At 28.8% G+C, this 17061-nt stretch overlaps 3 protein-coding genes across 6 annotated transcripts; 2 read left to right on the top strand and 1 right to left on the bottom strand.

Annotated features, from left to right (window-relative positions):
* The first annotated feature begins 8344 nt into the window (after window positions 1-8344).
* On the top strand, window positions 8345-11487 carry LOC130667376 (ankyrin-3-like). The gene is made up of 3 exons (XM_057468886.1): window positions 8345-8944; window positions 9359-9662; window positions 11447-11487. Exons 1-3 carry the CDS (start codon window positions 8345-8347, stop codon window positions 11485-11487), a joined length of 945 nt encoding a protein of 314 aa, XP_057324869.1.
* LOC130668257 (ras-related protein M-Ras-like) lies at window positions 10621-14171 on the top strand. 4 transcript variants are annotated; one of them, XM_057470452.1, is made up of 4 exons: window positions 10621-11030; window positions 11447-11761; window positions 11831-12147; window positions 12228-14171. In XM_057470452.1, the coding sequence occupies exons 2-4, from the start codon at window positions 11572-11574 to the stop codon at window positions 12315-12317; spliced, it is 597 nt and encodes a 198-aa protein (XP_057326435.1). In that variant the 5' UTR covers window positions 10621-11030; window positions 11447-11571; the 3' UTR covers window positions 12318-14171. The 4 variants fall into 4 exon arrangements, with proteins under 4 accessions (XP_057326435.1, XP_057326434.1, XP_057326433.1 ...); XM_057470451.1 differs by having other exon boundaries at window positions 10621-11312; XM_057470450.1 differs by having other exon boundaries at window positions 10622-11178.
* Window positions 14172-15578: 1407 nt separating this feature from the next.
* LOC130669178 (RIP-like protein) lies at window positions 15579-16952 on the bottom strand. The gene is made up of 3 exons (XM_057471941.1): window positions 16668-16952; window positions 16368-16599; window positions 15579-16063 (listed from the first exon to the last, which is right to left on the bottom strand). The coding sequence occupies exons 1-3, from the start codon at window positions 16758-16760 to the stop codon at window positions 15726-15728; spliced, it is 663 nt and encodes a 220-aa protein (XP_057327924.1). The 5' UTR covers window positions 16761-16952; the 3' UTR covers window positions 15579-15725.
* Between the last annotated feature and the right edge of the window lie 109 nt (window positions 16953-17061).

Raw genomic sequence — 17061 nt, 5'->3', positions numbered from 1 at the left:
TTCTATTTTTTTTAAAACTCCGAGTGCTGGGTCTATATTTTCTATGGGATTTCTATGGGATTTCCAGAGAATTTAACTTGTGATAATTCTATTTTTTTTAAAACTCCGAGTGCTGGGTCTATATTTTCTATGGGATTTCTATGGGATGTCTCTGGAATTTCCAGAGAATTTAACTTGCGATAATTCTATTTTTTTTTACAACTCCGAGTGCTGGGTCTATATTTTCTATGGGATTTCTATGGGATTTCTCTGGGATTTCCAGAAAATTTAACTTGCGATAATTCTATTTTTTTTAAAACTCCGAGTGCTGGGTCTATATTTTCTATGGGATTTATATGGGATTTCCAGAGAATTTAACTTGTGATAATTCTATTTTTTTTAAAACTCCGAGTGCTGGGTCTATATTTTCTATGGGATTTCTATGGGATTTCTCTGGGATTTCCAGAGAATTTAACTTGCGATAATTCTATTTTTGTTAAAACTCCAAGTGCTGGGTCTATATTTTCTATGGGATTTCTATGGGATGTCTCTGGAATTTCCAGAGAATTTAACTTGCGATAATTCTATTTTTTTACAACTCCGAGTGCTGGGTCTATATTTTCTATGGGATTTCTCTGGGATTTCCAGAGAATTTAACTTGCGATAATTCTATTTTTTTTAAAACTCCGAGTGCTGGGTCTATATTTTCTATGGGATTTCTATGGGATTTCCAGAGAATTTAACTTGTGATAATTCTATTTTTTTTAAAACTCCGAGTGCTGGGTCTATATTTTCTATGGGATTTCTATGGGATGTCTCTGGAATTTCCAGAGAATTTAACTTGCGATAATTCTATTTTTTTTTACAACTCCGAGTGCTGGGTCTATATTTTCTATGGGATTTCTATGGGATGTCTCTGGAATTTCCAGAGAATTTAACTTGCGATAATTCTATTTTTTTTTACAACTCCGAGTGCTGGGTCTATATTTTCTATGGGATTTCTATGGGATTTCTCTGGGATTTCCAGAAAATTTAACTTGCGATAATTCTATTTTTTTTAAAACTCCGAGTGCTGGGTCTATATTTTCTATGGGATTTCTATGGGATTTCCAGAGAATTTAACTTGTGATAATTCTATTTTTTTTAAAACTCCGAGTGCTGGGTCTATATTTTCTATGGGATTTTCAGAGAATTTAACTTGCGATAATTCTATTTTTGTTAAAACTCCGAGTGCTGGGTCTATATTTTCTATGGGATTTCTCTGGGATTTCCAGAGAATTTAACTGGCGATTTCTGAGACTCTTTCAATCGAAAGTAACCGATAATACCCGAGGAAAAAAAATATTAGAGTCCTAGATTGAGCAATCTTCATCGAAAAAAAAATTTCTCACCAAATATGAGCTCTTAATTCCAATGTTAAGTACTTGCCATTAGATTTTAAAGATTTCCCATTCAAAATACACGTAAATTAAATTACTTTTTTTTTAACTTTCTAATATTCAGCTGCGTTTCATGATATCAAGGCGGTTTTTGTCAATTGAAAAATTTTTTTTTTTTCTCAAGTTATAAGCTTTTTCATTTTTAAAATGGCGGGTGTCGGCTAACTTTACGGTCATATAGTTTTAACAGTGAATGTCCTTTTTGTTGGACACTAACTCATTTTAAATGAACATTATTATTATTATAATTTTTATTATTATTATTATTTTTATTATTATTATTATTATTATTATTATTATTATTATTATTACTATTATTATTATTATTATTATTATTATTATTATTATTATTATTATTATTATTATTATCATTGTAGTAAAATCTAAGTGGTTAATTAATTGATAATACTCTGGTCAAAAAAATTAAAGGATATTTAAAAAAATAGTAATTAAACCTCGAAGCTTTTAGTTCTAAAAAGAAATTTTCCCGACCTTTCGAAAGACCCGTGACCCTCAATAAATTTATTTGTAGTAATTTCATTTAGAAATCTTTTTGGTTTGATTCCTACTCTTTGATTTAAAAGCTCATGGATTGCTATGGGATGTCTTTGGGATTTCCAGAGAATTTAACTGGCGATAATTCTATTTTTTTTCTTACAACACCGAGAGCTGGGTCTATATTTTCTATGAGATATATCTGGGATTTCCAGAGAATTTAACTGGTGATGAGCTAGCTCATTACGATAGTTTTTTGCTGAGTTCTTGGTATTCAATTTAAAAATTTAATTTTCCACTGATAATTATAATATTATAAGTAAACTAATGATCGCGACTGCAACCGTCACATAGTTAAAATAACAACCTCATAACTATATTAATTATAAAAATGCAAAATAGAACTCCAACTCAGTTGTTGCTTCAATTATTTTATAATGATTCATTTGAACAAAAATTGACGTTTGTACGAATTATGAAATTACAATGATTGAATCATTACTTAACTCAAATAATCAAATCGATACTTTATACTTTCAAACTGCTGCCGAAACCTTTGAACATTTCTTAAATATTGGGGATTTAAGTTTGATTGATCGTTGACAGAATAAAAATTTGATACGTTGATGTTAAAAAATTGTGATATTATTTAATATATATATATATATATATATAAATCTATGAGATACGATAGGAGATGGAAATAACAAAAAATAATATTTTTTATCGATTGTTTTATTGATGATCAAAAACAAATTAACTTATAAATTCATCACAATCTAAATATTTAACAATTTCTTCGCAACATTCATATGGTAGTACATTTTTAAATAAAGAATAAACTAACTTATTACATTTTTCTATCGATAAGCTTTTTTTAACGGCATAACTTACTTTGCCTTTTAGCTGCATAAAGTACATAAAATATTTTTCTTCGTAATCATCGATACATAACGCTCTAAAGTTTTCGTTTGATGCAAACTTTATTATTTTGTCCTTATCAGAAATTAAAATATCAAAAACAGTAATATTACTGTTACCTATTTTCTCACGTTTCATTTCGTCCAAGACTCCTTGAATATTGTTTTTAATTTTTTTAATTCTTTCTTCATGTTCTTCCTTTGTAACTTCAAGCCCAGTTGGAATTTTGGTAAGGTCTGCATAACTTAGATCGTCGGCCAACGGCAAACCTATCAAATGTCTCGAATATTTTTCCGCTATCAAGTCGTAAGCAAGTTCTTTACATTCGAGCTTGCGTTTTGTTATATACTCTGTGTCATTGGCAATCTCTGGGAATCCATGTATACGACTTTCTTTAAAAATAGCAGATTCTGCCATCACATCCTTTAAATTATAGAAATTAAAATGGGTATGATACAGAAGATAGTTAACAATATTTCTGAATCCTCGCTCAATACAGAGATAGAGAAGATTTGGCGTACGGACTGACACCTTGCTGATAACTCTTGGATCACATATTAGTTTCATTATTTCTAATTTTTTATCGATCAAGCTATAATGTGACTTACAATAAAATGGAATCATACCAAATCGGTTTAAATACAGAACATTTTGTACTCCCGCAATACCATCAGAACCGGAGGACATCACAAGAGCCCCGTTGTTTAATAAGAGCTTAACCATTTGAACATTATGGTCCATTATGGCTTCCACCAATGGAGAAAAACCATCCTTACTTAAAGTATTTACATCTGCTCCATATTTTGATAATAATTTTGCCATAGGTAAAGAACGACGTACAACTGTGTAGTGTAATAAACTAAAAGATTCATCTTCATATCCTATTTCAGACGACTGGTATCCATTGAGTCCTTTATTAACAGCCATACTTGCGCCATAGTCCAATAACAATTGAGTCATTTTGAAAAAAAGATGAACCACCGTAATATCAATCGGATGAATATCATCAACGTTTGGTGAAATAACAGAAGCATTATGTTTGAGTAATAATTTCGCACATTTAAGATTATTCAAGTCGCAAGTGAAGTGTAGTGGCGTATATCCGTCTTTACATCTTGCATTCACATGTGCACCATTTCTTAGAAGAAAATCCATAATCTTGAGATATCCATGTTCTGATGCAACGTGAAGAGGAGTCAATCCATGTCTGATACTTGCATTTACATCAGCACCTCTTCCTACAAGTATTCTAACAACTTTAAGCAGCCCTAATCGAACAGCATCGTGGAGTAGGGTGTTCGAAGAACGATCCAATTTGTGGTGTCTTTTTTTAATGGAATTTTTTGCCAATAATTCAGCCAGTTTCACATGTTTGCACCTCACTGCCATTTTAATAAGAATGTTATATTCACCACGAAGAATGGGACGTGGTAACATGTTTGCTGATTTCATTAATTTTTTACACTTTTTAGTATCATTTTTGAAAACTGCAGACATTAACTGGCCTCTTGTAGTAGATGACATCTCGATCAATATCTTCTTGATAATTATTGGCGCGAAATAAAAACTCAAATTCCAAAAAAAAATTTGGTGACAATAATTTTTTTTTATCAAGTATGAATAATAGAGGAGAGTTTCAACTGAATCAAAATATTAATTTTCAGCTTCTCAGTAGCTCAAAAAGTTTTACATATATTCAAAAACCACTTAATTTAAAAGATATAACTTTTAAAAAAAACGCACTAAAATATCAATAACTTGAATTCTTCTTATTTTATCACTCAACAATTAATTATTAACTTTTAACGTAATGTGTACGACAGAGGTAATTAATTATACAAGTTTATTGTTTTACGGTAACTGAGCCCACAATATTTTAAAAACCACTTATTCGAAAGACGTCCAACTTTTAAATGATCTCTGAACATCACTGCTACCAGAACACGGACGAGAAGTTCTCCTTCCCAAGCATCAGGTACTGAAGTGATGCTTTGGAAGGGGAACTTTTTCCAGGAAGGGGGTAGGCAAATTTTGGTTCCCCCAAAATTTTATAAAAAAAATTTTTTTTTTTTTTATCTAACTACTATAAATCCGATATACTATCGCATTTTTAGCCCTACGCATGACACCTGGGGTAAAATGGACCAGCCGAAAATTTTGTAAAAATGATTCTTTCATTTGTTTTATCTTCAAATTAAAAAAAATTTAATGTATTAATCCATTTTTCGGCTGATCCTCTATAGCTGGGGCAAATTCGGCCGCTAAAAACATTCGAAAATAATATTTTATTTTTTAATTGATAAAATTTTTTAAATAATGCGCAAAATAAACTGTCATCTAAAAAACCAAAAAACACGTTTTTTGGGTTCAAAATAATGACAAATAAGAAATATAGAATTGTTTTTTTTTTATTAAATAACAATTAGTAATTGAGTTAATTGAGGAGAAATAATTTATTACACATAAAAAACTTAATTTAATGAAATTTGATCAACTTTCAGAAATTTTGTTTTTCAACTTGTCTAAAGGGTACTCCATTTTGCCCGCTAAAAATAAAAATTTTTTTTTTCAACGGCAGATTAAAATTTTGTTTGTTTACCTTGAATATCATTAAAAACAAAAAGATTTAGCGTATTTTAGTCCTCGAAAATTTAGTATTTTCTTAAGTACCCCCTTTCCCCCCTCCCCTCTCCTATGTATATATATATATATCAGACATACAATTTATACATTTTAAGTAGAGAAATAAATAAATTAATTTAAATAATAATTTAAAAAAATGCGCGCACTGATTTTTCAAATATTTAAATCCGTATTTTTTATTTTCATTCTGGTTACATTTTATTTATTTATTCAAAAATTTGAACATTCCCACTTGTCAGTTGTATTCGCGCTCATCACCGATAGCTGAAGTTCAAGATATTTTGTATTACAAGTTTTGTATTATCTCATTATTAAAAACCCTTCATCTCTAATAAATCCGATATAAAACGTCGCTGATATACATGAGTGTAAATGTTGCAGACATACGACAATATTTTAATTACATATAAAAAAATTAAATAATTAAAATAATAAAATTTTAGAAATGCATGTACTGAATTTTAAATTGTCTACCCTGATTAAGAAATCTTTGGAATGATGTCCGAGGGACCAGAAATTGCGAAATTATTTTCTAATTTGATTTAATTTAAAATCATTCAAGAGTTTTAATTATTTCCAATTATAATTTTATGATATAATACAATATGAAATAATGCAGAATTTTCAAATCATTTCAAATTAGATTTTTAATCATGAGTGTGAATGTAGCAGACATCAGACAATTTTAAAATTATAAATAAATAGAGTAAATAATTTGAAAAAAAAATTTTAAAAAAATCCACTCATTAATTTCAGAATTTTTTTCGGTACCGATACAGAATATTTACACTGGCGCCGTTATTTTAACTTGAAAAATTCATAATATTACAATAAGTTAAATTTAATATACAGGCTTACTATAATCTGTAAGCAGTTTTGTCTACTTTGAATTTATTTACGTATATTTAAATGCCCCTATTACTAAAAATGAGACATAGACAAAGACATGATCACAGATAGATAAAACTTCAAAGAAAAACATATTATGGGTAATAAACTTTTTAAGTAGTTGACGGATAGGTTTTTCCCGAAGTGTGAATAGAAAACAATCGGCATAAGTAAATGGCAAGCACAGACTCGGCCCCTATCATTTAAATCCTTGGTATTGTGAAGTTACTTTTACCCTTAAGTTACTTGAGTCACTTAAGATATAAGGCGCCGATGCCTGTAACGATAATTAGATCTTCTATGAATATATATGACTATCCCAAAGTTTAGTAAAGATACTTCGCACATTACAGAAAAATAAATCCTTATGCATAAATAGAAATTTTTAATGAAGAATTTTTAAAATCTCTTTTTAATAGAATGATAATGTTTAATAATAATGAGATATTACAAAACCTGTAATACAAAATATCTCGAAATTTACCTATCGGTGATGAGTGCAAATACAACTGACAAGTGGGAATTTTCCAATTTTTAAATAAATAAACAAAATGTAACCAGAATAAAAATAAAAAATATACGGATTTGAATATTTGAAAAATCACTGCGCACATTTTTTTAATTCATTATTTTAATTAATTTATTTATTTCTTTACTAAAAATTTATAAATTGTATGTCTGCTATATATATATATATATATATATATATATATATATATATATATATATATATAGGGAAGGGGGGGGCAAAAGGAGGTACTTAAGAAAATACTAAATTTTCGAGGACTAAAATACGCTAAATCATTTTGTTTTTAATGATATTCAAGGTAAACAAACAAAATTTTAATCTGCCGTTAAAAAAAAAATTTTTATTTTTAGCGGGCAAAATGGAGTACCCTTTAGACAAGTTGAAAAACAAAATTTCTGAAAGTTGATCAAATTTCATTAAATTAAGTTTTTTATGTGTAATAAATTGTTTCTACTCAATTACTAATTGTTATTTAATAAAAAAAAATAATTCTATATTTCTTATTTGTCATTATTTTGAACCCAAAAAACGTGTTTTTTGGTTTTTTAGATTACAGTTTATTTTGCGCATTATTTAAAAAATTTTATCAATTAAAGAATAAAATATTATTTTCGAATGTTTTTAGCGGCCGAATTTGCCCCAGCTATAGAGGATCAACCGAAAAATGGATGAATACATTAAATTTTTTTTAATTTGACGATAAAAAAAATGAAAGAATTATTTTTACAAAACTTTCGGCTGGTCCATTTTACCCCAGGTGTCATGCGTAGGACTAAAAATGCGATAATATATCGGATTTATAGTAGTTAGATAAAAAAAAAAAAAAATTTTTTTTATAAAATTTTAGGGGTACCAAAATTTGCCTACCCCCTTCCTGGAAAAAGTTCCCCTTCCAAAGCATCACTTCAGTACCTGATGCTTGGGAAGGAGAACTTCTCGTCCGTGTTCTGGTAGCAGTGATGTTCAGAGATCATTTAAAAGTTGGACGTCTTTCGAATAAGTGGTTTTTAAAATATTGTGGGCTCAGTTACCGTAAAACAATAAACTTGTATAATTAATTACCTCTGTCGTACACATTACGTTAAAAGTTAATAATTAATTGTTGAGTGATAAAATAAGAAGAATTCAAGTTATTGATATTTTAGTGCGTTTTTTTTAAAAGTTATATCTTTTAAATTAAGTGGTTTTTGAATATATGTAAAACTTTTTGAGCTACTGAGAAGCTGAAAATTAATATTTTGATTCAGTTGAAACTCTCCTCTATTATTCATACTTGATAAAAAAAAATTATTGTCAACAAATTTTTTTTTGGAATTTGAGTTTTTATTTCGCGCCAATAATTATCAAGAAGATATTGATCGAGATGTCATCTACTACAAGAGGCCAGTTAATGTCTGCAGTTTTCAAAAATGATACTAAAAAGTGTAAAAAATTAATGAAATCAGCAAACATGTTACCACGTCCCATTCTTCGTGGTGAATATAATATTCTTATTAAAATGGCAGTGAGGCGCAAACATGTAAAACTGGCTGAATTATTGGCAAAAAATGTCATTAAAAAAAGACACCAAAAATTGGATCGTTCTTCGAACACCCTACTTCACGATGCTGTTCGATCAGGGCAGCTTAAAGTTGTTAGAATACTTGTAGAAAGAGGTGCTGATGTAAATGCAAGTATCAGACATGGTTTGACTCCTCTTCACGTTGCAACAGAACATGGATATCTCAAGATTATGGATTTTCTTATAAGAAATGGTGCACATGTGAATGCAAGATGTAAAGACGGATATACGCCACTATACTTCACTTGCGAATCGGCTAATCTTAAATGTGCGAGATTACTACTCAAACATAATGCTTCTGTTATTCCAACAAACGTTAATGATACTCATCCGATTGATATTACGGTTTATCGTCTTTCTTTAAAAATGACTCAATTGTTATTGAACTATGGCGCAAATATGGCTGTTAATAAAAGAATCAGAACATTATGGATTCCAAGAACGGCATTATATGCAGATGAAAATTTAACTTTATTACACCACATAGTTGTACGTCGTTCTTTACCTATGGCAAAATTATTATTAAAATATGGAGCAGATGTAAATATTTTAAGTAATGCTGGTCTATCTCCATTGCAAGATACCATAATGGACCATAATATTGAAATGGTTAAGCTCTTATTATACAACGGAGCTCTTACGAACGACGAGTTTATTTATAAAAAGGAAGCGGCAGATTTCCTATTTTTCAACCGACTCCGTCTTCATCCAGTTTATTGTACGTCACAGTATAGTTTAGTCGATAAAAAATTAGAAATAATCAAACTACTAATTGATGCAGGAACTAGCAGCAAGACGGTAAACCTTTCGTCGGATATTCTCTATCGCTCTATTTTGCACGGATTCAGAGAAATTGTTAACTATCTTCTGTATCATACCGGTTACAATTTCTATAATTTAAAGGATGTGATGGCAGAATCTGCTATTTTTAAAGAAAGTCGTATACATGGATTCCCAGAGATTGCCAATGACACAGAGTATATAACAAAACGCAAGCTCGAATGTAAAGAACTTGCTTACGACTTGATAGCGGAAAAATATTCGAGACATTTGATAGGTTTGCCGTTGGCCGACGATCTAAGTTATGCAGACCTTACCAAAATTCCAACTGGGCTTGAAGTTACAAAGGAAGAACATGAAGAAAGAATTAAAAAAATTAAAAACAATATTCAAGGAGTCGTGGACGAAATGAAACGTGAGAAAATAGGTAACAGTAATATTACTTTTTTTCATATTGTAATTTCTGATATGGACAAAATAATAAAGTTTGCATCAAACGAAAACTTTAGAGCGTTATGTATCGATGATTACGAAGAAAAATATTTTATGTACTTTAATCAGCTAAAAGGCAAAGTATGTTATGCCGTCAAAAAAAGCTTATCGATAGAAAAATGTAATAAGTTAGTTTATTCTTTATTTAAAAATGTACTACCATATGACTGTTGCGAAGAAATTGTTACATATTTAGATTGTGATGAATTTATAAGTAAATTTGTTTTTGATCATCAATAAAAAAAACGATAAAAAAATTATTTTTTGTTATTTCCATCTCCTATCGAATCTGATATATAGATATATTGCACCTTAAAGGTGCTTTTTTAGGCTGACGCTTGACGCAGCTTTTTAGCGTCAAATTCGGTCACGTGATGAGAATTTAACATGAGCGCCACCCAGAAAAAATGTAGCGATAAAGCTAGATTAAGTTTAGCTAATTAACATCCGTACAAATTTCCACTCATTATTTTTTCTAACTGACTGCTTTATTTATTAAGAAGGGCTTGAAAAAAAAATTGATTTATCTAAAATTTATTTTTATTATTTTATTTCGTGTGTATTTCATGAGTGTAAATATGGCAGACATGACAATTTTTCAATTCCATATAAAACAATTAAAGAATTAAAATAATAAAATTAAAAAAAATAAATGTACTGAATTTTGAACTGTCTCAATATGCGTTTTTTTGTTTTTATTTTATAAACATTTCAATTTATTATTTTAAAATTTTTAAAATTGTCAGATGACTGCTAACTTTACAATCATAGAAGTTTAAATTATTTTTCAAATCAAATCGATTGTTTAATTAATTATTGAGAACAGTAAAATTATTCTTTACTCTCGAGTTTAAAAATGAAACCAACCATTTACGAAGTTGGTTTTGGTTTCTGAGAATAAAAAAAAAGTCGCGATGGAGCCACCGGCATGGAAACAGCGACAAAACAGTAGCCAGAGTCAGAGTATAAAAACATCGCCATAGCCCACAGTCTATTGTGACCATTGTGTGCTTTAGTTTCTCCTTCTCCGCGGCTTGGTCAAGGACAAAACCAAGTAGAATTTACAGCCGGGATGAGCGGCGGCCTCGAGTTGTAAGCAGTGTCTATCAGTGTCTATGTCTACATAATAAGGGACAGGAAAAATTAGGGCTCCAGAAGAGACTCATGAGAGCACACATTTGCAAGTGTTCGTGAGTGAGGACAGGAGGCTTGGAGGTGTTTGTGGCGAAGCTAGAGTTAAAATAGGGAGGACAGAGTTCAGCGGAGAGGAAATTGATGTCGAAAGGGCGTTGAGATACACCATGTAAGGACGTCATATTTTATTAATATAATTTTTTTTATACCTACTGCGGTTGTCGCTGGGCAACGGGTTCTGACAGAGCATCGGGAACGGGACATCAATCAGCGAAAGGACTGATGGAGAAATAGTGACACACTATCAAGTAGTTTTGGTATGTCAGTCTTCAATAGTAAAATAAAAAGTCTTAGTCTCTGTCATGTGTTGATATTTTTTTGTACTTGATCTTGTGGGTTCGAAAAAAAATGTTCAACGGAAAATTTGTCAGCTTTATTTTGTGGTACGTGTGTACGTATGGCTTGCTTTGTATTGGATGTGTAGTTACTCCATTTATTTATTTATTTTTTTTTTGTCTTCTGGAGCAGTAGAAAATTTTGGATCTTGTAATTTCATGGTAGAATAATCTTACTTATTAATTTCAGGTCTGAGCAACGAATTTGACATTACGGGTGTCGAGGTTTAATTAACCTGGTGATAATAAAGGGCCATCAGAATAGGCAGGAATAGGGAAAATAGCAGCCGCGGGGGCAGAAAACAAAGAGGCGGAATGACGAGGCCTCCTAACAATGATAACCTTATGACCTTCAAGCTGGTGGTGGTTGGAGATGGAGGTGTCGGAAAAAGTGCTTTGACAATACAGTTTTTCCAAAAGCTCTTTGTCACCGACTATGACCCCACCATCGAGGACAGCTACATCCAGCACACTGAAGTGGACAAGCAGTGGTGCATTTTGGATGGTAAATAAATTATACCCTCACTTTAAATTTATATCAACAATAATATTTAAACTTTTATTTTTATTTTAGTGCTGGACACTGCAGGCCAAGAAGAGTTCAGTGCAATGAGAGAACAATACATGAGAAAAGGAGATGGCTTTTTATTGGTTTACTCCGTAACTGATAAACAGTCGTACGAAAATATTGTTAATTTTTATACTCAGATACTTCGGGTCAAAGACAGAGATGTCTATCCCATGCTGCTGGTGGCCAACAAAGTTGATCTTGTTCACTTGAGAAAAGTTACTGAGGAACAGGGCCGAGAGTTGGCGCATCGTTTGGGTATTCCGTACATTGAAACATCAGCAAAAGATCCTCCGCTAAATGTCGATGCGGCTTTTCATGAGGTGACTGTTCAAGACTAAAATATTATAAAAATTTTTTATTCAATCAGAATTAATGGAATGATTATTTAATTTGTCTTTAGGTCGTACGTATTATACGGAACCAGCCACCCACGGACTTTGATAAGAAACGGCGGAAACGACGACGTTCCAGCAAGTGCAATGTACTGTGAGCCTGAATTACGATACTTAATACTGAGTACTAAGTATGTTTAATCAACGAGTCAAATTATTTACTGTTCAGCTTGGATTCATTTATTTTATTTTAAAAGTTCAGCAAAGGTATTTTTAAACATTATTACTATACTGCCTGATAGAAATATCCACGATTGATTACGATTATTATTTAAGTATGTCATTGAATGAAAAAAAACGTGATTTTTAAAATTAATTATTGTTTAAATTTCAACATTACTTGAAAGCAAACTCTAATGGACGAAATCTAGATCATATTTACAGATTTTTAAATAATCGATCTATTGTAATAACAATAGTCGTTTCCTTTTAAATTAATTGGTAAAAAAAACTTATAAATTAAAATATTTTAATGAATTAGTGAAATTAAATTGGATCGACAGCGCACATCTAAATATATGTATATGTATATTTATTGCAGTATTTTATCTCGAATCTCGATGATACTATTTATACCATTGACACATTGTGGAATTGATCGTTTATAAATTCAGCGAAATTAAATATTTTCGCATGAATATAAAGCTTTTTTCAATGATAAATTTTGTCATAAAATGACTATAATAATTTTTATAATGAGAGATTTTTAAAAAAAATATTTAAAATGTCTTTTAGAGTAAAAAAAAAAAAAAAAAAAAAAAAAAAAATTTCAATTGATTGTTAAAATTAATTAGATAATTAATTAATATTATTTAGTTCTATGCAGAAAAAAAATATTTCTTGGCTCAAGAAAATTTTTTTATGATGCAAAAAATTTATTAGGTCTAGTAATAATTTTCTTGGGTCGAGTAACAATTTTTTGCGACAAGAAATCATTTTATTTTGTACAGGACTACATATTGAGGTACCTTATATATATATATGTATATATATTTCTGCATGTGTTCTATTTTTACTTTAATATTAATAAATATTTTTGTAATCCGCGGATAAATATTTAATTTAAATAAAAGACTTTTATTTAAATTAATTCTCAACGCACAAACGAGTTGTAGAAATAAATAATTTTATCCATAGACTTAACATTTCATTTAAATTATAAATGAAATGTCATTAATTAATTATCAATTTAAAAAAAAATTATGTTTTTATCAAACTTAAATTTTCTCAACATAATTATATATTTGTATAAATTATTAAATGTGAATAAATGCCAACGCTCATAAAATATAAACCAGATTTGAAAATTTTGTGTATTATGAGTTTAAAATTATCGATTATCAAATCGATAATTATTGAATTTAAAAAAATTTTACTGAAAAGATTAGAAGTACTGTTTGAATGCGACAATAAACGGTTCCACGTGAGCCTTTTCCAAAAAATATAAAAGACGAATAGCATTTTAAATCAGCCATTTAACTTTTATTTTAAACATAATTTATAATTAATTAACAAACGAAATTTAAATTCGAGTACCTATTCGTCAGCACATCGAAACTCAGGGCTCACTTAATTAAAATGCTTAATTAAAAATAGCTTATTTAATAATAATAAATTTGCTGTAAATTATGCATCGAAATTTGGCAATGAAAAACAAAAGAAAAAATTTGCCTTGAAATAAAACGAGAGAAAAAAGTTTAAGTATTTAATTATAAAAAAGAAAATAAATATTAAATTATTGTGATCTCACTCTTTAATTGGTATTTTTAATAATAATAATTATTATTATTATTATTTTTTAGCTTAAATTTATTTATTATAAACAATAAATAAACATATAAGTTAACAGTAGCCACAGCTGTGATAATAATTATTTGCCAGCTGCCGACTTCAAAATTATTTTGAAAAAACTCTAATTGATATCGAAAATAACTAAGCGATTTAAATATATATATATATATATATATATATATATATATATATATATATATATATATATATATATATATATATATATATATATATATATATATATATGTAATCGCATTTATTTAAGGACATTCTCAGGCAATATGTTTTAAATATATAATATTTTTTTGGCGGCTCAACTTCCTGTTTCAAAATTCATCGACAAAATAATAAAAATTCATACGTTTTAATCTCCATTTTTCTCCGTGAATCTATGAATAGTTATGAAGTCAATTTTGGAATTTTAATGTCGAATTTCGTAAGCTAAAATTTATTTACCAAATTTTGTTTTACTCCTAATTGATAACGATTGTAAATTATTTTTTTTTCAATCTATATCTCGGCGACAAATTTAACTCCGGTGTTCCTTTTCAATAAATACATTAATTTTTTGAATTAATTAATAAAATTTTAATTATGAAATAAACACTAAAATTTTCTTAAGACGAGAAAAAATTTTTTAGGAAAAGAAATTTTTTTTTTTTCTGTGTGAGAATGCCCTTAAATCATATAAATATAAATATTAATAGTAAATTATCGTTGCACATATACCTATATTTTTTAAACAAAAATTACAAATGACAAAAAATATTTATGATAAATAATAACGATATGTACTACAATATTATTAAAATAATAATAATAATAATAATAATTATATGTATGTATAATGTGTAAATGTATCAAGTATCGCTCAGATAATTTATATCAATTTAATTGGCTAATAAACTGTATCGGTTATTGAAAAAATAATATCACAGCCAATGAATTATAGATATTAATTGTTAAATTTAAAATTATAATTGATTAAGTGGTGAAATTTTTGTTCAGGTAATTGCTGTTGATAATTGGAATTTAAAATAAATATATTAATTAAACAAATTTTTGTATTGCCGTCCAGATTAAGATGTTACTGAAAAAAAAAATAAATAAAATGAATTATGAGTAAAATAAAATTTGTTTCTGTTACTTAGAGAATTTAAAACTCACGATTTTGATGAAGAAAAAAAATAAAGTCAATAAAAATGTGAATAAAGTGAAATATAAAATAATTGATATATTTAATAGGAAATAATAAAATTTATCATGATTAAAATTAATTTATGATAAAGTGAATAAATTTGTTGTTTTGTCCGCAGAATTAATTGTTTGTGTAAAAAAAAAGTGAAATCTCCGCCGTTTCAAAAGCAAAATTACTGTAATAAAAAATCCTATATATATTTTTTTGTTGAAATGTCATTTGTGCAGGACACTGTAAACACTACATACAAAATCAATGTAATAAATAATTAAATATTTACAAAACTAATTCATTTATTTATCCCACATACTTTTATTTTACAGAAATTTATCTGTTGCTTTTAAAATTTAATTAATCATTTGTCGAAATGAAGAGTTGGCAGTATGACAAAATTTATTGATTATTTACAATTTTAATATTATTATCAAACTATACTTGTAACAGAAATTAAATTAGTACTCGGTACCATGAAAATTTTTTATATAAAAAATAAATAAATTAAATAGACAATAAATATTTACAAAACAAGGCCCCAATATGAACAAGTTTCGCAGGTCAAGAACAGACTGAGCTCCTTATTTTCCGGAAAAACCATAAAACTAGCTTTGAAATTACAATTCACGGCATGATTAGCCACCTGACTTTTAATGCTGCTGTAAAAACTTTCCATGGTAATTTTTGCTGGCAAACAGAGCTGGCAAGTTGGACAAACAAAGTGACCAGAGTGCTCAGTGACAATGTCTTTTTCACAAATCGGACATATTATTTCATTCTTCATCATTTCTTCCAAGTATGTCTCCATCATATCCATTTCGTACTGATGCATACGATGGAACTCTTCCATAATCCATTGCTCTACAACCCAGAATAAATAAATAAATCATCAATACTGAAGTCAATTAAATAAGACGATTCTAAAGTTAGCAGACAGTTAAAAATTTTCGGATTTTTTTTTCAACAAATAAATTACAAAAAAAAAAAACTAAAAATATACACATGTAGAAAATTTGACAAACTATAGGTGCAATTTTTCAAAATATTTTTTTTCTATAGTTAATCGTTTTTAAAAAAATTCAAAAACTGTCAGACGTCTGCTAACTTCAGTATCATTTAAATAAGACACAAAATAATTGATAACTAGTGATAATCATCATCATACCTTCCTCTTTAAGCATTTCTTCTTCCATACTCATCAGTTCATCTTGATTATCTGGCCATGTCATTAATTCAGCGAGTGAATCAGAGCTGTCATCAAGCATCGATGACATGCTGCTAAATTCCCGCCTGACTATTTCAGTAAGAGAATCTTTGACAGATTCATCATCTTCAAGACCAAGTCTTCTGGAGTTGAATAATTTATGACGTCTTTCTTGCATTTGTTTCCTGCATCTCTGATTTGAAAATAAATAATTTAAATATTTATCAGACATCAAACTCAATACGTATTTATCCCACTAACCTGTCGCAATACTTGCTGGAACTTTGGCGACCCATGTCTGAGTTTATTAGCAGCTTCAATGTTATTTAGTCTATTGGTTCTAGGACTCTGCATATTTAAATTCAAATTCAAAAAATAAAATCCCAACTGTCAATAATTTTATCAAATATCAACACCAATTGCTTCAATAAAGATACTTGGAGAAATTCAAACGGTCAGATCATAAAATTCGCATGATCTAGGACAGGAATTGTATCAAAATCAATAGTAACCCAACATATAATTTGATAACAAATGAACTGTTGGTAAATATTTCGTAAACTCGTCCCAGATAGAGAACAAACTTCGGAAATCGCTCCCACTACTGATTGTTTCAAATCTGCGCATGCGCAATAAGAATGGGGGAAATTTGAAA

Source organism: Microplitis mediator, chromosome 5 (assembly GCF_029852145.1).
Source record: "Microplitis mediator isolate UGA2020A chromosome 5, iyMicMedi2.1, whole genome shotgun sequence".
Taxonomy (NCBI): Eukaryota; Metazoa; Arthropoda; class Insecta; order Hymenoptera; family Braconidae; genus Microplitis; species Microplitis mediator.
Note: the sequence above shows the minus strand (reverse complement) of the source record. Positions and strands in the feature narration are given on the sequence as shown.